The sequence below is a fragment of the Lithobates pipiens genome, unplaced genomic scaffold, assembly GCF_037356315.1.
Source record: "Lithobates pipiens isolate NorthernLeopardFrog02 unplaced genomic scaffold, aLitPip1_a1.2 Scaffold_23, whole genome shotgun sequence".
In the NCBI taxonomy this organism is placed as follows: domain Eukaryota; kingdom Metazoa; phylum Chordata; class Amphibia; order Anura; family Ranidae; genus Lithobates; species Lithobates pipiens.
Genome location: NW_027507785.1, coordinates 146,503,271 through 146,527,120, shown reverse-complemented (window position 1 = coordinate 146,527,120; position 23,850 = coordinate 146,503,271). Strand labels below are relative to the sequence as shown.

At 45.9% G+C, this 23,850-nt stretch overlaps 1 protein-coding gene across 7 annotated transcripts in view; it reads left to right on the top strand.

The window, feature by feature from the left end:
* Window positions 1–23,850, top strand: part of IPPK (inositol-pentakisphosphate 2-kinase) — a 1,165,378-nt gene that overhangs the window by 2,253 nt on the left and 1,139,275 nt on the right. For 3 of the 7 annotated variants that reach the window (XM_077452467.1, XM_077452466.1, XM_077452471.1), the window contains exon 2: window positions 13,973–14,020. In XM_077452467.1, the coding sequence (XP_077308593.1) occupies window positions 13,973–14,020 (48 nt within the window). Of the gene's footprint in view, window positions 1–6,610; window positions 6,852–13,972; window positions 14,021–23,850 lie in introns of those variants that run through there. The other 4 variants (XM_077452464.1, XM_077452469.1, XM_077452468.1 and 1 more) reach the window with 4 other exon arrangements.

Below are 23,850 nucleotides of genomic sequence, written 5' to 3'. Positions count from 1 at the left end.
CCGTTTTCGCTTCAGGAGCGATCCGGGATGAGGGGATGGCCGTTGGTTTCTGGCCGTATATTTATTGGTTTGCGCAAAAGTTATACAAACTAGAGTACCTTTTTTATTTTTATTTTTTTGGAATTTGCACAGCTTTTAATTTGACTGCCTATCTCATTCCTTGAGGTGCTAAAATTGCAGGGCAGTACAACCCCCCCCCCCCCCCCAAATGGAAAGTAGACACCCCAAGGAAATTGCTGATTGCTGATTGCTGCAATTTCCTTGGGGTGTCTACTTTCCATTTGGGGGGGGGGGGGGGTTGTACTGCCCTGCAATTTTAGCACCTCAAGGAATGAGATAGGCAGTCAAATTAAAAGCTGTGCAAATTCCAAAAAAATAAAAATAAAAAAGGTACTCTAGTTGAGCCCATTGAATTATTATTTTATTTTTATATTTTCATTTTTGTCCCAAGTGATTTGAATAATGACACAAAAAAATAAAGTTTACAAAAAGTTGTCACTAAATGATATATTGCTCACACATGCCATAGTTATATGTGGAATTGCACCCCAAAATATATTCTGCTGCTTCTCCTGAGTACGGGGATACCACATATGTGGGACTTTTGGCGAGCCTAGCCGCGTACGGGACCCCGAAATCCAATCCACTGCCATCAGGATTTCTAAGGGTGCAAATCTTTGATTTCACTCCTCACTACCTATCACAGTTTCGAATAATATAAAATGGCACAAACCCCCCCCAATGACCCCATTTTGGAAAGTAGACACTCCAAGCTATTTACTGAGAGGCATGTTGAGTCCATTAAATATTTTATCACAAGTTGTGGGAATATAACAAACCTTTTTTTTTTTTTTTTGCTCAAAGTTGTCACTAAATGATATATTGCTCACACATGCTATGGGCATAAGTGAAATTACACCCCAAAATAAATTCTGCTTCTCCTGAGTACGGGGATACCACATGTGGGGGACTTTTTGGGAGCCTAGCCGCATACGGGACCCCGAAAACCAAGCACCGCCTTCAGGATTTAAATATAAAATGCTACCAAAAAAAACTGTTAGCGATCACAGGGATCAGGCCTGACTCTGCGAACGCTGCAGTAATGTGTTTTAGTGTTTTGTAAGTGACAGTGATTGATCGATTACTGCACTTGGTTGGGCTGGGCGGAGGGGCAAAACACAGGTGCTAGCAGGTATCTGGGCTGATCCTGCTAACAATGCGTATTTTTTTTTTTTTTTTTGGAACCCTAAACTGCTGGGGACGCTAGTATAGATCTGATCAGATATTGATCTGTTCAGATACTATACCCCTACAGGAGGTGTATGCTTTGCGCGTGGGTGTTAGCGGTACTGGCACTAACCTACCGCTGCCTGGGGCGACGCAGACCCTGACCCTAAAACCTAATTGATATCACCCGCCGGGTGATCAGGGGGTTAAACCTTTATTGGGTAATAAATGGTGGGTGCCCTGATGCTATAAAAAGCAAACTAACTAACCAGAGTCACCCGTAACACTTAAACTGTGATCACTGGTGAAAGGGTTGCCTGGGGGCAATCAGGGGGTTAAAACCTTTATTAGGTAGTATATGGGGGTCACGGACGCTATATAAAAACCTGACGGGGAACCTAAATAACTAACTGGCTATCCAGCATCACCAGTGACACTTATAGAGTGATCGCTGGTGAAAGGGTTAACTCTAGGGGCAATCAGGGGGTTAAAACCTTTTATTGGGTAGTATATGGGGGTACCTAATGCTATAAAAACCTGGCGGTGAACCTAAAAAAAATTAGCTACCTAGCGGCACCAGTGACACTAATGCAGCGATCATAAAAACGATCGCTTAGTGACACTGGCAAAAGGGGGTGAAAGGGTTAACTCTAGGCGCAATCAGGGGGTTAAACCTTTATTGGGGGGTTAGGGGGCTACCCTGAACCTAACACTAACTGCCCTGACAGTTTTTACTGTCACAACTGACACTAAATGCAGTGATCAGTAAATAAATGATCGGGGGGGGGGGGTGATTTGTGTGCCTATGTGTACCTACGTGTCAGTGTAGTGTTGGTGCACTTACTATCTCTGCTCTCCTCGCAGTCCAGTCAAAAAGACTGCCCCGATGAGAGTGACATCCCTTCCTCCCTGCCTGTGTTTACACTACACAGGTGGGGGAAGCTTCTCATTCGCCAGGAGCGATCGAGAGGGGATGGCCAGAAACCAACGGCCATCCCCTCATCCCGGATTGCTCCTGAAGCGAAATGGACCGCCGCAGCCAGCAGGAGTGGGTCCGAGCGGACCCCCCACCCGCTGGAAGGCAAGCACGTACCGGTACGTGCTTGTGCCTGCCGGTGCCATTGTGCCGACGTATATCTACATGCGGAGGTCCTTAAGTGGTTAAAAACTGATTCTTTTTCATTTAAATAGATTTTGTATTTTATTTATTTTGGATTTTTATCAAAGATTTTTACTCCAAAAGCATTTTATTAAAATCTAAAAGATACATTAATAATTTAGCTTATTCTGCATGAAATGGAGCTTAGTTTTGTACCATGAGACTGTATATTCTGCAATATTTACATTTTTGGTAAACTCGTTCAATGACTACAAGCTGAGATAACATGCACTGCATTGATGCATTCACACAATTTCACAGTTACCATGAGATAAAGTAAAGTTCAGGAATATTCCTTTATCCCATTGTATTGTCTATGTACACTACAAACTGTATGATTAAATCGGTCCTGATATTGCTGTTTTACTAATCTGGCAGTTTCTTATTCTGAATAGGAAACCTTCCTTTTGTTTGAAAATCTTAGAGCCCTTTCAAACCGAGCCGGGGGGGCTGGGCGGAGGTCAGTGGTGGTAAAGCAGATCTATTTTTAGCACCACTTTACTGTCCTTTTAGCGGTGCTATTGGGCTGCTAGTGGGGCAGTTTTAACCCCCCACTAGCGCCCGAAAAGGGGTTAAATCTGCCCGCAAAATGCCGCCGGTATCACAGCGCTGCCCCATTGATTTCAATGGGGAACATCGGTGGAGGAGCAGTGAGTTCACAGCTCCAAAAAAGCTGTTGGCAGGACTTATTGTGACACCCTGCTAGCACACCACTCCAGTCTGAAAGCCCTCTGGCTTTCACACTGGAGTGCATGGAGCAGCTTTTTTTCAGGCGCTATACAGGCATTATGTTTAGTGAAAAATGTTTAGTGAAAAAAAAATGCTAGCAATGTGAAAGGGGTCTTAAATATTTTAACCACCAGTAAGAATAAGTCCTTACATTTAACCACTTCAATACCAGGCTATAGTCATATGTCATCCGCAGATGGGATCTCCCATCCCTGATCCGGGTAAAGAGCCAATAACAAATGGCTCTTTAACATGTGACCAGCTGTGTCCAATCAAGGCCGGTCACATGTATTGTGGCGCTCGTGCACGCCCCTAGGGCATGCACAGAACGGTGATCGGGGATGCGGCTTGTCACCCTGACGCAGCCCAACCCTGATCGCAGTAAAGAGCCAATGAAATTGGCTCTTTACCACGTGACCAGCTGTGTCCAATCGCAGCCGGTCACAGAATGTAAACAAACCTATTTGTGTGTAAGAAGGAGATTGCGGTAACATATCGTTACCGCTTACAGTACACACCAGCACACACTGAATGTCCCCCCTAATAAAGAGTACTTGTCACCGTTCAAAAGACTCATCATGCCTCATAGAATAGACATTGGGGTGTCTGCTTTACAAAATTGGGTAATTTTGTGGGTAATTCCACTGTCCTGGGGCTCCAGGGCCTTCACAAATGTAATAGGTGGTTAGGAAATTAGAGGTGTAATTTTATGCTCCTAGAACCCCTGACGGTGCTCCCTGCATGTTGGACCTCTGTATGTGGCCAGGCTGTGTAAAAGTCACACACTTGGTATCGCCCTACTCAGCAGGAGTAGCAGAATGTATTTTGGGGTGTAATTGGAAGTATGCATATGCTGTGTGTGAGAAATAACTTGTTGTTATGACAATTTTGTGAATAAAAATTAAAAATAAAATTCTTAATTTTATTAAGAATTGTGGGTAAAAATTACAACTTAAAAAAACTCACCATGCCTCTTGCTAAATACCTTTGACTGTCTACTTTAAAAAAAAGGGGTCATTTGGGGGGTATTTGTACTTTCCTGACATTTCAGGGCCTCAAAAAATTAGATTAGTCCGTCGGTGCATCAGCTGTGTTCAATTTTCAATGATTTGCATCACAGCCTGTAGACTCTTTAACTTTCACAGAGACTAATGGCAACTAATTTGGGTCATTTTTTACCAAAGAGATGTAGCCGTATACATTTTGGCCCAAATTTATGAACAAAAATGACTTATTTGCAAAATTTAATCATAGAAACTCAAATTTTCTCTCCCCCCCCCTTTTTTTTTTTTTTTCACTTATGTCGCAAAAAATAAACCCAGTGGCAATTAAATACCACCAAAAGAAAGCTCTATTTGTATGAAATAAATTATAAAAATTTTGTTTTGGGTACAATGTTGCATGACTAATTGGCATTCAAAGTGTGAGAGCATTGAAAGATAAAAATTGGTCTGGGAAGGAAGGGTATATAAATATTTTTCCAGGAAAAATTTGTGGCCTATCACTATGAGTACGATGAGTATGATACACTGGTCACCATCTAATATGCATACTGTCATGAACTTTCTTTAGGAAGTGGACATTTTCTGTTGGTGTTATCTAAATTGGACACTTTATATATTTTGAAATCGCTGGTTTCACTTATAGTTTGATTTGCTACATTTCACTGAACACTTGTCACTTGTATCAATTTATTGGATACATTAGTGCTCACAGTGTATGTTATTGGTTTCACTTACATAGTATTGAGTGCCGCTTATTCCACACTGTTAGGAATATTGTACACTAATTTGTTTAGAGTGGTAGCAGGATTTCTTAGGGTTTATAAAAACGCAGTGGTGATACACAGGGTTGAGTGCGTGGAGTGTGTATTATTGATTTATGGATAGATAGCGCAGACATTGACTCCCGCTGAGGTCAATCAAATCCAATGACATGGGGGTCGGGGCTGAGTCCTGCTTTCTGTGTCTAAGGACGCAGAAGCAGGACTCAGGAGCACGCCCACACGGGTGTCCACAAAAGGAAAACGCTTCTCCGACATGGGCACTCTATGTGGGGAGGAGCTACCAGCGCCCATGAGGGACCCCAGAAAAGGAGGCTCAGGGTCAAGCTGTGCAAAAGGAACTGCACAGAGGAGGCAAGTATGACGTGTTTGTTAAAAAAATAAAAAATAAAATAAAAAGTGAGGGTTTAGTAACCAATTAGCTTTGGGGACAGAAATCTCCAGAGTTTCCACTATCGATTTTCCTGCATGCTGCTGGACAGGCACATTCCTCCATCCAACCTTGTCTTGTGCAGAAACAGGTTCATCCAGAGGAGTTAAAACTTGCTGCGTCTGCCATAAGAGCTCTGCTTCCATAGATGGAGATGAGCAAAACACACTATTACTCTGCTCCATTGTCGATTATTTAAGCCATGATTTCAGGACTGTCGGCTGGTACTTCTGCATAGTCCCAAGCAAAGGGAGCCCCACCCTGCTGCTGAGCAGAGTCTAGCAGCTGTCTATAGACTATCTCCAGCTCCCATTCCTGAACAGCCATAAACTCCAAATCTTCCTGTGCCCAGAGCACTTCCGAGACATTCAGGCTTCACTCTCTGTAATCCCATGATTTCTTCCAAACACCACTCCAGATCACTGTCAAAGTTGGGGTCCTTGGACAGCCTCCAGTACAAAACAGTCCCAGGCCACCGTAGTCAAAGCCTTCCATGGGGCTGACATCCGCTGTCCCTGGGCACACTTGGGCCCACTGGAGGGCTCCGCTATCAAGCCCTGGTTTGGTTATTCCCCCAATAACAGCATTCGCACTTCGTACTGTGACAAGTACCTTACATGGACGAAGGGGAGACTTTTTCTCTGGTGGTGGCGCTTGAGATCTAGCGCTTTCTTCCAGAGTTGTAGGAGGACTGAATCATACCATCCTAGCAGCACCTGCACTGTTACGAGTCCCATGTGCTGTATCCAGAACTCTCAAAACCTCCTTTTGGAATTCCTCTTCCATGACGTACCTCTGCTCTCCTGCTATCCAGACATTGGATCTTGGTGGTGGTTTGGGCATGTTCACCTGAAGGAAGCATGATCCCACCGCTGCCAACCAATTGTGATGGACCCCCCCCACGTATATAAGATGAGTCTGCCCGCCGTAAATGCTCCCTCTGTCTGGTACCACACGATCCGAGATCCCACACCCAGTCATTAGCTGCAACTTAATGTAGGGTGAAAACAGACTCTATTCAAACACATGTAGCAACAGATATACAACTCAGGGACAATCCCCCCTCCCTTTTGATTCAGGGTGGGATAAACTGTCCAGCATTTAAGTACACCGGCACTAAAACATTTGAACAGTAGAGCAGCTTATCAGCAGGTCCTGCCCCCAGTTTACATTCCAGGAATACTAATACAAACATCCACCCCATAATACACTTCTAAGGCAGAGGGACACAGCCACACCCCAAACGATCCCAGCAAAGAGTTCACAACAACATGAGACAACACACAGTATATACAACATTCCAGGCTGTACAGCGAGTCTGACATAGATCAGACTGGCGTTCTCTGTCACTTTCTGCTCCTAATGGACACAGCGTGATTTACGCATAGGTGAGGCCGGGGGAGCTGGACACTGAATTTTCAGAGCTCTCCAAGGTAAGCTGGGTTCCACAAGCCCCCCACCCAAAGTGACTCCTGAAAAATATTGTTGAAGGGAGTTGAAAAGCATGTCACAATTCATCATAGGTAAGCAACTGTCCTTTGAGCATAATGTGTTGTATGATTTTTTGATCTCATACGGAGCCCATAGGGCAGGATCCAGAATGGATTTTAGATGCGTTGTAGTCTAGTATTTCCCCATAGTGGTGTGTATGGGGAGATTGTATTTTCTGCGCTTTGAGCTGCCAACATCTGTTCCTATACCCTCATCGTTGTACGCATCGGGGTCATCATATCTGGGTGTGCTTTTGTGCCCCTGAATACCAGATTGCTCAGTGCCACATAAGATCCCAGAATTGCTGCCTCCATTTTCACAGTTGGGTTAGAGCAAGTTTGGGTGAACCACCGGTGTACCGTCACCATAATTGCGGCCCAGTAGTATTTCTTGAAGCATGGGAGTATCCCTAGCCACCCTGGGGACAGAGCCTGCCAAGATGAAGGCGCCCACTACCTGGTCTAGTTTCCTAATGAAAGGAACTACAAATGGGGACCAGGGTATTGCAAAACCATATAGAGAAATTCTGAAATGTAATTTTTAGTAGGTTTATTCTTCCAACTGGGGTAAGGGGAAGGGATTTCCACGCTTGACACCAAGAGATAAGTTGTTGGAGGACTGGGTTGACGTTATCAGTTAAGATTTTTAAATGTTCTCTCTGAACTTCAGTACCCAGGTATTTTTTAAATTTGTCTACAGAGGTTAATGGAATGTGGGCTACCACTGGTGGAAGGGATTGAGAGAGCGGAAAAAGGAGTGATTTTTGTCCAGTTAATCTGAATGTCCGAAAAAGTCCCATAACAGTTCATTTACAAGGCTGCATCTAAAGAGGAAGATGCGTCCGGTATGTAAAGGAGGGCATTATCTGCATACAGGAAAAGTTTCTCTGTTGGTGGACCCACCGATTATCCCTTTTTTAATCGCTTCCGACACATGGATCAGGATAGTTAGCGGTTCTATGAGGTGGTGTGTGGGGGTGTTTTATTTATTTATTTTTTCCCTAACCACTTGCCTACAGGGCACTTTCATCCCTTTTCTGCCCAGGCCAATTTCAGCTTTCAGCACTGTCGCACTTGAATGACAATTGTGCGATAGAGCTCTTTTTTGGTGGTATTTAATCACTGCTGGGTTTTTAATTTTTTACAAAAAAAAAGAAAATGGACCAAAATTATTTTTTTCCTTAGTTTGTCAGTAAATTTTGTAAATAAGTAATTTTTCTCCTTCACTGATGGGCATTGCTTGGCAGCACTGATGAGCAGGCACTGATGGACACAAAGGTAACAGTGACTGGCATCACTAATGGGCACTGATTGGTAGCACTGGGGGGGGGCTTTGCTGTAATCGGGGCACTGATGATCACTGCCCCGATGACATATCCGCCTGTTCCCTGTGAGGATATGATGCTGATCAGCTCTCCTTGCGGTTAAACAACAAACGTGCTATACTTGCCTGCTCTGTGCAATGGTTTTTCACAAAGCAGCCCTGTTTTCCCTCTTCTAAGGTCCCCCACCGATGCTTCTGGCTCCTCCTGCCTTCAGCGTGCCCTAATGGCAAGCTGCAAAGTATAGTATTGAGTGCCCCTATAGCAAGGTAAACTTCTTCCTTTTAAAACCATTCACTTCCTGCCCTGGACTACATGTCCCATGAGGCATTGCTCCTCACACATTCACAAGTTCTCAAGCACTTATTGACATGTATGGTGTACTGAGCTGTATATGTGCTTCACTGTATTTCCTGATATGTAAACAAATAATGCATTCTGTATGCAGGCCAACTAATCGGCTGCCCAGCTAATCGATTATGAAAATAGCTGTCAACTATTTTCATAATCAATTAGTAGTTGATTAATCAATTAGTTGTTTCGGCTGTACGTATTGCAGCATGTACATCTGCGGAGCCGTGTTTAACCACTTCCCGACTGGTGCACGACGATGTACGTAGGCAAATTGGCGTACAGGTACGTCCGTTTGAAATTGCCATCGAGTGCGCACCGCCGGCGGCGCGTGCACATGCCGGTCGGGACCTCCGTAAGTCCGGTTGCGTGTCCTGCGGGCTCGATCGCCACGTGGATACCCGCGATTGTCTCACGGGGAGATACGGAAGTAAACCGCATCTCCCCATTCTGCCTAGCAACAAGTGACACTGATCTCTGCTCCCTGTGATTGGAGCAGAGATCAGTGTTCACTAACACACAGCCATGCCCCCCACAGTTAGTAACACACCCCTAGAACACACTTAACATCTACACTGCCACCCCTGGTTAACTCCTTCACTGCCAGTGTCATTTACACAGGTATCAGTGCATTTTTATAGCACTGATCAAAAATGTCCGATGTGTCCGCCATAATATCGCAGTCACAATAAAAATTGCTGATCGCTGCCATTACTAGTAAAAAATAAAAAATAAAAAATATGATAAAATGCCATAAAACTATCCCCTATTTTGTAAACTCTATAAATTTTGTGCAAACCAATCAATCGCTTATTGCGATTTTTGCCAAAAATATGTAGAAGAATGTGTCGACCTAAACTGAGGGAAAAAAAATATTTTTTATATATTTTTGGGGGATATTTATTAAAGTATTAACCACTACAATACAGGGCACTTTCACCCCCTTCCTTCCCAGCCCAATTTTCAGCTTTCAGCGCTCTAGCGCTTTCAGTGACAATTGCGCGGTCATGCTACACTGTACCCAAATGAAATTGTTATCATTTTGTTCGCACAAATAGAGCTTTATTTTGGTGTTATTTATTCACGACTCCGTTTTTTTTTTTTTTGCGATATAAGCGCAAAAATAGCGGAAATTTGGAAAAAAAACAATATTTTCTTTTTTCTATTTGAAAAGAAATCCAATAAAATCAAATTTTGTCATAAATTTAAGCCAAAATGTATTCTGCTACATGTTTTTGGTAAAAAAAAATTCCGTTAAGTGTATAATAATTGGTTTGTGTGATCACGGACATATGTACGCAAATGATCATGTACATATGTGTGCAGGTGATCACGTACATATGTGTGCAGATAATCATTGGGACATGTGATTTTAGTGGGACATATGTGGGGGACATGTTTTTATTATTAGGGACATGTGTTTTTATTATTTGGGGACGTGTGTTTTGGGGACATATGTGGGGACTGTGTTTGTACTGTGTGGTGTGTTGTGTGTTTACACTACACTGATGATCAGTGAGTAAAAAGCTGTAAAAAGCAGCCCATACTCACTGATCATCAGCCGGCTGCAGCGTTCTGCTCTCCTCTTCTCAGCGGTGACTTCCGTGTGAGGAGAGGAGAGCTGATTGCCTAGCAACCGGCTGTTTGTTTACATCACATGACGGCCGTGATTGGACACGGCCGTCATGTGATCAGGAGGGCCAATCACAGAGCCCTCCTGCCGATCTGAGATGTGCCGTGTCCGGGTGACACAAGCACATCGGGATCGCGCCGCTGCGCGAGCGCGCGCGCGATCCCGCTACTCCTGAAGGACGTTCCTGAACAGCCTATCAGGAGTAGATGGCTCCCACCCGGCCAATGCATATATACGGCCGGTGGTTATACTGAAGTGGTTAAAGTAAAAAATGCTTTTATTTTTATTTTTTTCAAAATTGTGGCTCTTTTTTAGGTTTATAGTGCAAAAAATAAAAACCACAGGGGTGATCAAATACCACCAAAAGAAAGCTCTATTTGTGGGGGAAAAAAAGGACATCAATTTTTTTTTTGAGAGCCACTTCACACGACCGCACAATTGTCAGTTAAAGCGACGCAGTGCCGAATCGCAAAAAGTGGTCTGGCCTTAACCACTTAAGCCCCGGACCAATTTTCAGCCTAAGGACCAGAGGTCTTTTTACAATTTCGCACTGCACTTCTTTCACTGGTAATTGCGCGGTCATGCAATGTTGTACCCAAACGAAATTTGCGTCCTTTTCTTCCCACAAATAGAGCTTTCTTTTGATGGTATTTGATTGCCTCTGCGATTTTTTTTTTTTTTTTTTTTTTTTTTTTTTTTTTTTTTTTTTTTTTGGCGATATAAATGGAAAAAGAGCGAAAATTTTGAGGGAAAAAATATATATTTTCTACTTTTTGTTATAAGAAAAATCGAATAAACTCAATTTTAGTCATACATTTAGGGCAAAATTTATTCAGCCACATGTCTTTAGTAAAAAAAAAAAAAAACATTTTTTGGAATTTACACAGCTTTTAATTAACGACTGCCTATCTCATTTCTTGAGGTGCTAAAATGGCAGGGCAGTACAAGCCCCCCCCCCCCCCAAATGACCCCATTTTGGAAAGTAGACACCCCAAGGAAATTGCTGAGGGGCATGTTGAGCCCATTGAATATTTTTTATTTTTTTTGTCCCAAGTGTTTTGAATAATGACACAAAAAATAAAAAAAATTTACAAAAAGTTGTCACTAAATGATATATTGCTCACACATGCCATAGTTATATGTGGAATTGCACCCCAAAATATATTCTGCTGCTTCTGAGTACGAGGATACCACATATGTGGGACTTTTTGGGAGTCTAGCTGCATACGGCACCCCGAAAACCAATCACTGCCTTCAGGGTTTCTAAGGGTGCAAATGTTTGATTTCACTCCTCACTACCTATCACAGTTTCGAAGGCCATAAAATGCCAAAATAGCACAACCCCCCCCCCCCCCCAAATGACCCCATTTTGGGAAGTAGACACCCCAAGCTATTTACGGAGAGGCATGTTGAGTCCATGAAATATTTTATATTTTGCCACAAGTTGCAGGAATATTAAACATTTTTTTTTTTTTTTTTTTGCACAAAGTTGTCACTAAATGATATATTGCTCACACATGCTATGGGCATAAGTCAAATTACACCCCAAAATAAATTCTGCTGCTTCTCCCGACTACGGGGATACCACATGTGGGGGACTTTTTGGGAGCCTAGCCACGTACGGGACCCCGAAAACTAAGCACTGCCTTCCGTATTTAAATATAAAAAGCTACCAAAAAAACTGTTAGCGATCGCAGGGATCAGGCCTTACTGTGATCGCTGCAGTTATGTGTTTAGTGTTTTGTAAGTGACAGTGATCGATCGATACTGCACTTGGGTGGGCTGGGCGGAGGGGCAAAACGCAGGTGCTAGCGGGTATCTGGGCTGATCCTGCTAACAATGCGTCTTTTTTGGAACCCTAAACTGCTGGGGACGCTAGTATAGATCAGATCAGATATTGATCTGTTCAGATTCTATACCACTACGGAAGGTTTATGCTTTGCGCGTGGGTGTTAGCGGTACTGGCACTAACCTAGCGCTGCCTGGGGCGATGCAGACCCTGACCCTAAAACCTAATTGATATCACCCGCCGGGTGATCAGGGGGTTAAACCTTTATTGGGTAATAAATGGTGGGTGCCCTGATGCTATAAAAAGCAAACTAACCAGAGTCACCCTTATACGGTGATCACTGGTGAAAGGGTTAACTAGGGGCAATCAGGGGGTTCAAATTTTTATTAGGTAGTATATGGGGGTCCCTGGCGCTATATAAAAACCTGACGGGGAACCTAAATAACTAACTGGCTAACCAGCGTCACCATTGACACTTATACTGTGATCGCTGGTGAAAGGGTTAACTAGGGGCAATCAGGGGGTTAAAACCATTATTGGGTAGTATATGGGGTTACCTAGCGCTATAAAAACCTGGCGGTGAACCTAAAAAAATAACTAGCTACCTAGTGACACTAATGCAGCGATCAGAAAAATGATCGCTTAGTGACACTGGCAAAAGGGGGTGAAAGGGTTAACTCTAGGGGCAATCAGGGGGTTAAACCTTTATTGGGGGGTGGTAGGGGGCTACCCTGGACCTAATGCTAACTGCCCTGACAGTTTTTACTGTCACAACTGACACTGAATGCAGTGATCAGTAAATAAATGATCACTGCAATCAGTGACACTGTGACTGGGGGGGGGGGGGGGTTGTGTGCCTGTGTTAGTGTAGTGTTGGTGCACACTTACTTTCACTTCAAAACCGTAGTCCGGTCAAAAAGACCGCCCGAGGAGAATGACATCACTTCCTCCCTGCCTGTGTTTACTATACACAGTGGGAGGAAGCTTCTCATTCGACAGGAGCGATCGAGAGGGGATGGCCAGAAACCAACGGCCATCCCCTCATCCCGGATCGCTCCTGCAGCGAAACGGACCGCCGCATCCAGCGGGAGGGGGTCCGAACGGACCCCCCCCCACCCGCTGGAAGGCAAGCACGTACATGTACATTGGCATGCGGCGGTCCTTAAGTGGTTAAGCCAGCAAAATGGTCTGGTCTGAAAGTGATTAATCATCTCTGGCAATATTCCATCCATCCCACTAGCTTTTTTTTAGTTTGCAGGTGTTGGATTTTCTCCATTATTTCTCCTAATGTAGCCGGTACATCTAGGGGGTTCTCCTTATTGGAGGAAAAACACACATAGGAAATTGGTTGAATGGGCTGCCCTAAATACAGTGAACCACAAAGTGCAAATTTTCGCACCTGCATAGGTGTGAGTAGAGCCTAATTGCTGTTGATACATTAAAGGGGTTGTAAAGGTGTGTGTGTGTGTGTGTGTGTGTGTGTGTGTGTGTGTGTGTTATTTATATATAAAAAAAAAAAAACATGTTATACTTACCTCCACTGTGCAGCTCGTTTTGCACAGAACCTGGTCTTCTGGGGTCCCTCGGCGGGTGTCTCTGCTTCCTCCCGCTCTTCTCACGTTCATGCAAGCTCCCTCGCTTGGTGAGAAGCACTTGCGGGTGCGCTCCCGTGATACAGCCGGTGGCTATAGCTGCTCTCTGTATCACTCGGCCCCGCCCTGGTGCGCCACATCATTGGATGTGCTTGACAGCAGCGCGAGCCAGTGGCTGCGCTGCTTTCAATCCATACACTCCAGTCAATCAGTGGCCAGGCTGAGTGGCGAAGAGGCTGTCGGGGGTGAGCGCGGGACTTTTCAAGGGATCAGCTAAGTAAAATTGGGGGGCTGGGGGCGCTGGCACTGTGAGATGTTTTTTCACCTTAATGCATTAAGGTGAAAAAATATTTACCTTTTACAACCCTTTTTAGAGATTTGATTCTTCTATATTGCATACTTTCCTTACACCCTACATTTTTGCTAATTTCCACTAACAATGATTTATTTATATTTTTTTTTTTCAGAGGTGTATTGTCCTAAGATTCCTGAAGTTTCTACCACACAGAAATCTGGTAAGAAGTCCTTGCCTTAAGCTGTTCCTCTTTAGACTATATGACATGATGGCTTTTACTCTTTTTTTTGATAGAGCAAAATAAATACCCTAAATACTTTCTTTTGGATGATATTGCACATAAATAATACTAAGCTAAGGTGTAGTAATTGTCTGTGAAATTACCTGCATTTACAGGCAGTCCCCGGGTTACAAAGAGATTCTGTAGCTTTGTTCTTAAGTTGAATTTGTATGCAAGTTGGAACAGGTTTTTTTTTTTTTTTATCACATAGGGAAGGGTTAACACCCCTGTAATGTTTGTTTTGCTATCTGAGCCCCTGGTCAGAAGATTTCAGAAGATTTCACCTCACTTTCTGTCCCTGTGACAACTGGATTTTGAAATTTTTGGGTTGTCGTGGAAACAAGGATTGGTGATAAAGCAATTGGAACATTAACGTGCGTAATGCGAAGCGTGACATGGTTTAAATTTCGTCAAATATTGGGCGTGGCTTGAAGAGGGTATGGTTAAATAGAGTCTAAGATGACGTTCATAGTGCAGAATGTGGTAATGGGAATGCATAGTACGGACGGCGGTGGGTAGTATGTGCAGGAAAGTGGTGCAGAGTGTATGGTGGTCGGTAGTTTGTGCAAGGAGAGGAGTGCAGAGTGTATGGCGGTAGGAACAATGTGCAGGGAGAGGGTGACAGTGTGTATGGTAGTGGGTAGTAACCATGGGGATGGCGGTGGTCAGAAGGCTTTCAGGCATGAATCTAGCTCTTACAGCTGCTGCGCTCCTTCTGACAATCTTTTCCCAGCCCGATCATCACACAGCGAAAGAGCTGAGTCGCCGGATACATCTTGCCACTTCAAAGAATGTGCCCTGTGCCCCCTGCTTACCTCCAATGATCGGCTTCCTCTCCTCCTCCCCTTTCCCGCTCCATCCAGGCGTCAGGGCCGGCACTCTGCATGGATCGTCCAGTCATCCACCTACAGGCTGAGGTTCTCGCTACTTAACTGAGCACTTCTCGTTAGAGATGCAGCACTCTGCTCCTTTATTCTCTCTGGGACCGGTCTACCTCCTGCTTGCTGTGCCATTGGTTGTGTGTGCTGGGGATCCCTCCCTCTAGAGTATACAGATGAAGGTGCTCCCCCATTTTGGCGTACTAAGACTTCCATGGGTGCAGTGTGTGTGTCAGAGCACAGTGGGCCTCCTCGGGGCCTGTGTGCTGTGAACATGTACCCATGAATGCTATGCCACTGCTTCAACAACCACTTGAGGAATGTTTGGAGTTTTCAGAGACTTTTTACTTTTTTCAGAGGGGTCTATTAACAAATTACACACAGCAATCATGCAGCTTTCACACATTTCTTATTGGACTGAAAGAATCCTGGGTGAAAGTTTTTTTTTTTTTTTTTTTTTTTTTTTTTGTTACTGAAAACCTTTACTGTATAATTTATTTTTTGTATAAGGTGACACTAAATGATCATTCTGACTATTGCCAATGTCTTCAACCCAGATTTGAGAGGTTTGAATGTAAGTGGTGTGTGCGACTCATATGTTAGTCTGTGGCTTAATTCTGGGAACACTCCGGTTACTGTGTAATTTTTCTAAGGAAAAAAAAAATCTGTGTATGATGGAGTGAGGAACACCTTGCATAAAGCTTAATATGACTTGATAGTTGCGATCCAGTAGGATCAACTTCTTTTTTTTTTTCTCCAATATAATTTTTATTGAACGACAATAAAGGGCGGGACCCCATTATTACAGCAATAGTATAATGGTAATTGAGATTGTAAACATATAGTTTAGTTCGTAATATATCAATGAACATTTTACATTATCATATTACTCATTGGTACAAATCAAGACAGAGACTGTCCTGTGGTAACTAGTGTAACATGACTATCGTGCAAGTGCAAAGGGGTAGCAGGGTCTCCCCAATCTCTTTTCCCTTTTTTTCTTAAATATTAACAGAAAATAAAATATAGTCAGAAATGGAGCAGAATAGGGGGAGAGGGAAGGGGACGGGGAAGAAGGTAAGGGGATGACCTGAGGCTTAGGACCTCAGCAGCAGCTCATGAGTGATCTATGATCCAAGGAGTGCTTTCCACCTCATCCGAGAGGAGAAACATGTTTCAAAGGCAGTAAGGACCAAATCCTCCATCCTGTGCCATGCAATAGATTTTTTTTTTTGTAGGTATTGGCAGGGATTTTTGAAAGACGTAATAGGAAAAATGCAGCATCATCTGGTATCTTGTATTCTGTAAATTTCTGCATAATGCGACGTACATCTCCCCAGAAATTCAGATCAAATTCAAATCCAGATGTGCAGCAATGACCCCTCATTCCCCCGACCAATGCCAGCAATGGTCCGAAGTGGCCAGGTATCCCCTGCATAGTCTAGAGGGTGTGAGGTACGATCTGGTCAATATTTTGAAATTCATTTCCTGTATTTTGGTACACAGGGGTGATTTAAGGGTACATGTGATGATGTACCCATTTTGTTTTTCGGTAGAGACATTTGGGTCTTTGCGCTTTTTTTTATTTTTATTTTTATATTTTTTTTTAATTTTTTTTTTTTTTTCCCCTGTCAGCCCAAATAAAGCGGGTGAAGAGGGCTTGTACCCACTTTAAAAAAAAAGAAAAAAAAAGTGGTATCTTTATGGGCAAAGCCTGAAACAGATAAAGGTACTTCGGCAGAATGCTCTTCTTTCTTCTTTCTTCTTTCTTCTTCCTTCTTCCTTCTTCCTTCTTCCTCCTTTCTTCTTTTTTAGGTTTCATCTGCCAAACCAGGAATGCAGTTCTCTAGAAGAATTTGAAATGGAAGTTGGATTGCATAGTTGGGGGGGTTGCGACTTCCATGAAAAAATAGATTTTAAAGTTTGAAAGAGTACCGTATATATCAAATTCCCAAAGGAGGTTTTGGCAGCGATTATTGTAGGGTTTGTCAGAGAAAAGAGTAGGTCGCCTGCATAGGCTGATATTTTACACTGAGTATCACTCACTGATGGTCCCTGTATGTCTGGGTTCAATCTGATTTTTACAGAGTAACAGCTCTAGAGTTGGAACGATGCAAAAATGCCTCGTTCCATTACCAATGGGGAAGGGGTCAGAGAGTAGGACATTCGCTTGGGCTGTCGAGTAAATCTATCTAACTGAGCATCCTCCTTCCGTGACCAGTGTGGCGGAGCACTGAAAACATGAAGTTCCAATTCATGTGGTCAAATGCATTTTCGGCATCTGTGCTTAAGAAAACACAAGGGGCACCCACATAGGTTGCTACATGGAGGAGGTTAAGTGCTTTGGTGGTGTTATCTCTTGCCTCCCTTGTGGGGATAAAGCCCACCTAGTCAAGATGGAGAAATTTCTGTTGATGCTGCGCCAGCCAGGTAGCCAAAATCTTAGAGAACAGTTTTAAGTTGATATTTAATAGCAAAATGGGCCTGTAGCTCCCACAAGAGGTAGGTCTTTGTGGATTAACGAAATATAAGCCCTCAAAGTGTCTCTAGGGAAGATGGCATTGGTTACAACTGCGTTAAATACCACCATACGTCGTCCTATTAGCTGGAGGAGGATTTTATAATATTGTATAGTGTAGCCATCCGGGCCCAAGGCTTTATCTGGTTTCATAGCTCCAACAGCTAGCTGGACTTCCTTTTAGAGTAATAGGGGATTCTAGTTCTTCCTGAACCTCCTATGGGAAGTGACGGGAGTTGAGAAGTTGTAATATAGTCCTCAATGTCAGCTTGGGGAGGTGTTCTGTTCAGTAGGTTGTAAAGAGTGGAGTAGAAATCTCTGAACTCCTGTGAAATTTGTTTGGGTAATGTAGCTTTCCGGCCGGTGGAGCTCATAATTTGGGGAATCTAAGTGGAAAGCTTGTGTTCCCTGACCAACCTAGCCAACACCTTCTCACATTTGTTCCCCCTCCTCTTAGCTTGTTTTACGACAGATTTATAATTCTGCCTTGGCCATAAAGTGTAGTAAATCTGTGATCTGTTTGCGCAACAACCCAAGCTCCATCTCCAACGTGTGAGAGGGGGCATGCTTGTGACAAGACTCAGTGGAGGACAACTTGGAAAGGAGTTGGGTGAGCTGTTCATTTCGTTCTTTTAATTTGCGCACCATGTTGTGTATCCTTTTAATAAGTGTTTTGAGCTTCCCAGAGGGTGCCTGGATCACAGCCCGAGCAGTCATTCGTTTGGAAGTACAAGGTCAACTCCTTAGATACTGTACGTCTGCTAGCACATCTGGGACCTGCAGGAAACTATAATTTGGACGCCAAAAGCGGTATCTAGAGGAAGACATTCTGGATACTGTGTATACCAGGGAGATAGGAGCATGTTACATGCCCGATTGAAGTATCGGACACTGAATGTAGCTGGCCATGGGGGGATCAAGAAGTAGTTATCCTGGTGTAGATCTTATGCGGGCAGTAATAGAACGTATAATTTTACTCACCTGAATGCTGTAGGTGCCATACTTTAACCAGCTGAGCTTTATGTAGTGAGTTAGCTATCTGCTTCCTGAAAGCTTGGGGGACCGAGTTAAAACCTGAGCAGATGTCTGCCAAGAGGATCAGGGGGACATTAAAGTCTCCCACCCAGTATCAGCTGGCCCTCCATGAACTCCAGGAGTTTTTCCAGGGTATGTTGGAGGAGGGTATATTGATGGTCATTGGGGGCATAAAGCGTAGCCAAGGTAGTTTGCACTTCACCTATAAGTTCCTTAACCAGTTGCCGACCGCCGCACAACGAGGTTCGTCGGCAGAATGGCACGGGCAGGCATATTGGTGTACCTGCACGTCCATGATCGGGGCCCCCCCCCCCTGGTGCCTACGGCAGTAGGAATCCATTCAGGAGCGATCGGTGATGAGGGGGAGGGCATTGATTCATGGCCACCTTCTCGCAATTGCTCCTGACAAATGGAAAGCTTCCTCTGCTCCTGTAATGTAAACAGGAGCAGCAGAAGTGATGTAATCTCTCCTCGTGTCGGTCTTTTTCGTTACGATGCCGACCTATGCGAGTTGCACCAACACTACACATACAGTGGAACACGCAGGCACACTTTTCACCCCCCTGCACTCCGTCACAGTGACACCAATAGCATTTTATTTTTTTATTATTGAATTGGTGTCATTTGTGACTGCAATAACTGTTAGTGCAGTTAGGATTAGCCCCCTTTAGGTCTGGAGTACCCCCCCCAACCCCCCAATAATGGTTTAACCCCACGATTAAGGGGGCGTGGCCAAGATGGCGATCTAGGAGGCAGCAAGATTTAGAGCTCTGCTGGTTATTCTGATTTTATCCTGACTCCTGACCGACTTTGGGCTACACATAGTGCCTAAGTTGCAGCAGATGTCCTCTAGAACGAGACACAGGGGCAAGAGACTTCATTTCCCGCTGGTTACCGAAACTCCCGGCCCGCAAGGGGACCCGCGTGTGGCGGCTCCCTCGAGGTGTCTGCAGCACATGGCCTCGCAAACGGAGATGGAGGGCCCGGCGGACGAGGCGCAGATTGGCCTCCAAGATGTGATGGCGGCGATCGCCACCTGCCAGGCGGCACTCACCAACAAGATCGAGGCAGTGCAGCTGGATGTTGGGCTTATCAGGCAGGACCTGGACAAGCTGCGGTCTCGAGTGACGAAGGTTGAGCAGAGGACCGGCCTGACAGAGGACTCTGTAGCGGAGCATACGGCCTCCATCCGCTCCCTCCAAACTAGGGTTCGCGCCCTGGAGTACAAGGTGGACGACGCAGAGAACAGGAATAGGAGGAATAACCTGCGCCTCGTGGGACTGCCGGAGGGTGTGGAAGGGAAGAACCCGACGGTGTTCGTGGAGGAGTTGCTGCGGTCCCTTCTGCTGGCTGCACAGTTTTCCCCCTACTACACTGTGGAGCGGGCTCATCGGGTGCCTCCTGCTCCTGGCCCGCCAGGGGCTCGCCTGCGGACATTAATTTTCCGTATGCTAAATTTCAGAGACCGACATGAGGCTCTGCGGATCGCCCGGCAAGAGGGAGAACTGATGTACCAAAATGCCAAGCTTCTCTTCTTCCCGGATTACTCCATGGAGACCCAGAAGCTGCGCTGAGCCTTCGACCAGGTGAAGGTGAATTTGCGGGCAAGACATATAAAATACAGTGTCCTGTTTCCAGCCAGGTTGCGAGTACAGGACGGAGAGACAGTGCAATTTTTTACATCTCCGCCGAATGCGGCCGCATGGCTGGAGACTTTGTCTCCTCGAGGGTGAAGAGTGTCTACTTCTATCTTGCTTCCCCCCTCCTATATGTTTTATCCCCCCCCCCCCATTTTTGTTTTTTCTACTCCCCTGGTTTACTAGGTACTCAGAATGTATCCCTCATGCCTTCTTTGACTGCTGAGCTGCTGAGGATGCCCTTTGCTACTGATGGATACCTTCATCGGCTAAGGTGACTTTTTGTTTACTGCTGAGGCATGGGGACATTTGTGTATTGTGCATGTCTGTATGCCGGCTTAGCTCTCTTTTAGTGTTCTTGGATGGATGTGGGATGCCCCTCCCCGGCCATGTTTTCGGGGATCTGCGGTCAGCATGCGAGGAACTTCCCCTCTCTGTTTGGGCTAACCCTATGTGTACTTGCGGGGGGAGGGGGGCCTTGATGGCAAGCGACTGTAATCCTGGATGTCTGGACTTGGCCGAGTGGGGTTGTGGGGGCCTCCGCGGGTGGCTGCTCCGGCTCCGGCAGGGGGGGGGGGTGCGGGACTCCGTGGCTGGGGGGGAAGGTGGGGGGAATGTATGGATGTATATATGTATATCTCACTGTGTTACTGGGAATCCTTTTCGCAGTGGGGGACAGTGTCTATGCATCTGTTTCATTTAAGTTCGGTGCCCCTGAGTGTACTCAGGAGAATGTTTCTATGTTTATTCTACAGCATCTCTACTGTCTTGTTGGGTGGTGAGCCTTGCTGACAGTCACCGTCCCTTTGGTAATTTGTTCTATCAAGTTCTAGTTTTGGGGTATGGGAACCAATGCATCGCCAGTTCTAGGGGGGTGGGGGGTTTTCAGTTTCAGTTTTTTTTCTCTGCAGTCGCAGAAGACGGGGGTTTGTTTTGGGGGTTTTTTTGTTGTTAGGAGCTGCTATTGTATTACGAGGTGTGTGCTGTCCAGCAGGGGTATATATGTCTGCATTGATAATGGGGAAGTGTGTTCACGGGGTGCTGTGTGGTGTGGCCTCTGGGGTGGGGGGGGGCGGTGGATGGGGAGGGGGGCTCGATGGCCTCGTGACGTGCAACATGGCTAGTGTTTCCATTATATCTTGGAACGTGAGGGGGTTGAACTCGGCAATTAAGAGATCATTGGTATTTAATTACCTGCAGAGATATGCCCCTCACGTTTGTATACTCCAAGAGACGCACTTGCTGGGCCAGCGGGTCCTGGGCCTTAGGAGGGCGTGGGTAGGTACGCACTATAACTCTACTTATTCGAGTTATGCTAGGGGGGTCAGCATACTGGTTCGAAGATCACTCCCGTCCCAGGTCCTGGATGTTCGTACTGACCCTGGCGGAAAGTATGTGATCCTACATATGTCTATTTGTGGAAGGCACCTGGTTCTGGTGGGACTGTATCTTCCCCCCCCCCCCCCCCCCGGATAACTCGACAGTTCTCTATGATATTATGCGGGTGGTAATGGGCTATGCTACACGTGAGGTCTTTATCTTTGGTGACTTTAACTTGGCCCCTAGGGATGATCTTGATAGGCTGCACCCCGGGTATAGGTCCTCCTCAGACTTACGACAGTGGGCTACTACGTTTACGCTGACAGACGTGTGGCGGCACTATCACCCTCATGTGCGGGAGTACACCTGTCACTCAGCCTCCCATAGAGCCCTCTCTAGAATTGATTTGGTCTATGCTTCTTCTGGAAGCGCTTGTATGGGCACAGGAAGTTCGCCGTCTACCCAGGGGTATCTCCGACCACTCCCCAATCTGCCTAACTGTATCTATGGATAGGCCTTCTGGACTAAGACTCTGGCGGTTGTCGGGTTTTTGGGCGACGGATGACAGGTTGAAAGAGCCAATGACTGAGGCGCTCTGTCAGTACTGGACTGATAACGGGGATTCGACGTCTGTGCCAAATGCATGGGATCCCTTCAAGGCCTGGGTGAGGGGAGTGTTTATTTCTAATATTTCTCACATTCAGAGGGAGGCTGAGGGGTGTGTGCGGGAGGGGGCGGCTGGGAGACGGGAGGCGGCCTATATTTTGGACCCGGGAGACTCCACTTACCGGGCATGGCAGAGTGCGTTGCGGGGGCTCTCGCTGTACAGGGTGGAGCAGACCCAAAAATCTCTGTTGCACGCCAGGCAGCGGCTGTTTGAATTTGGAGATAGAAATGGGAAGTTGCTTGCCTGGTTGGCAAGGGGGCAGATTGGATCCACGCATATTGCTCAGGTTCGGGGTGCTACCGGGGAACTACTGTATTCCTCTACAGACATTAATCGCAGGTTCCTCAAATTTTTTCAGGGGGTCTATGCCTCTCGCGCTGGCTCCACTCCGACGGAGCTGTGGCATTATCTACAGCAGGTCTCCTTCCCTGTGTTATCTCAGGCGGACAGGGATATGCTGGATGGTGACATCACGTTAGAGGAGGTGCAGGCGGCGATTGGGGCCCTTCAGTCAGGTAAAACTCTGGGAATGGACGGGCTCCCCTCTGAATTTTATGTACAAAATATGGAGCTCCTTGCCCCAAAACTCACTGGCTTGTTCTTGGGCCTTGGGACGGCTGAGGCTCTCCCGGGGTCCGTGGAGGAGGCGGTCATTGTTCTTATCCCTAAACCTGGTAAGGACCCGCAGGAGTGTTCCTCATACAGACCTATTTCACTATTGAACGTGGATGCCAAAATATTAGCAAAAGTTCTGGCTACTCGACTCACGTCGATCATCTTCAAGCTGATACATGCCGATCAGACTGGTTTTATGCCAGGTAAAGGTACAGACATCAATATACGTCGCCTTTTTCTTAACCTGTCTACCGCGCATGATGACAGTGGCTCCTGGGTGGTGGCGTCACTTGACACGGAAAAAGCGCTCGACTCTGTGGAGTGGGGATACCTCTGGGAAGTACTTCGTTGTTTTGGGTTTGGCTCCGGGTTTCTGCGTTGGTTACAACTGCTCTATCGGGCGCCCAGGGCCAGGGTGCGCACTAACGACAGACTTTCGGATCTGTTCCCACTCCACAGAGGCACACGTCAGGGATGTCCCCTGTCCCCCCGGGCTTTTTGCTTTGGCTATAGAGCCTCTGGCAATCCTTATTGGGCAGTCTCCGGGGGTCCGGGGGTTGGTGGTCAGTGGAGTGGAAGAAAAGATATCGCTGTATGCGGACGACGCTCTGCTATACTTGAGAGATGCGGGCCCCTCGTTAGCAGCTGCCCTGTTGGTATCCAGAGATCCCACTCAATACTACTGACTTAATATATCCCCCTGCTCCGCTTTGTTAAAGACCGGTTTCGGTCTTGGGCTGGGTTGCCTCTAAACCTATTGGGTCGGGTTAGCATTTTTAAGATGATGGTGTTGCCCAAACTTCTTTACATGTTTAGGAACAGTCCTGTGTGGGTCCAGGCCTCCTTTTTTCGTGAATTGGATGGGTGCCTTACCTCCTTTTTGTGGAATGGCGCGTCTCCGCGCCTGGCTAGGGCCACGCTGCGCCTTCCCACTCATTTGGGGGGGCTTGCCCTCCCGGATGTGCGGATCTATTATTGGGCAGCAATGCTAGTCACTGCGTATTGGTGGCTGGAGGGGGGCCGGTCTAATGCCGCGGTGCGTGTGGAGGCGGCGCGCGTGGGCACGCGACGGGATCTTCAAGATCTGGTTTATAGGGGGG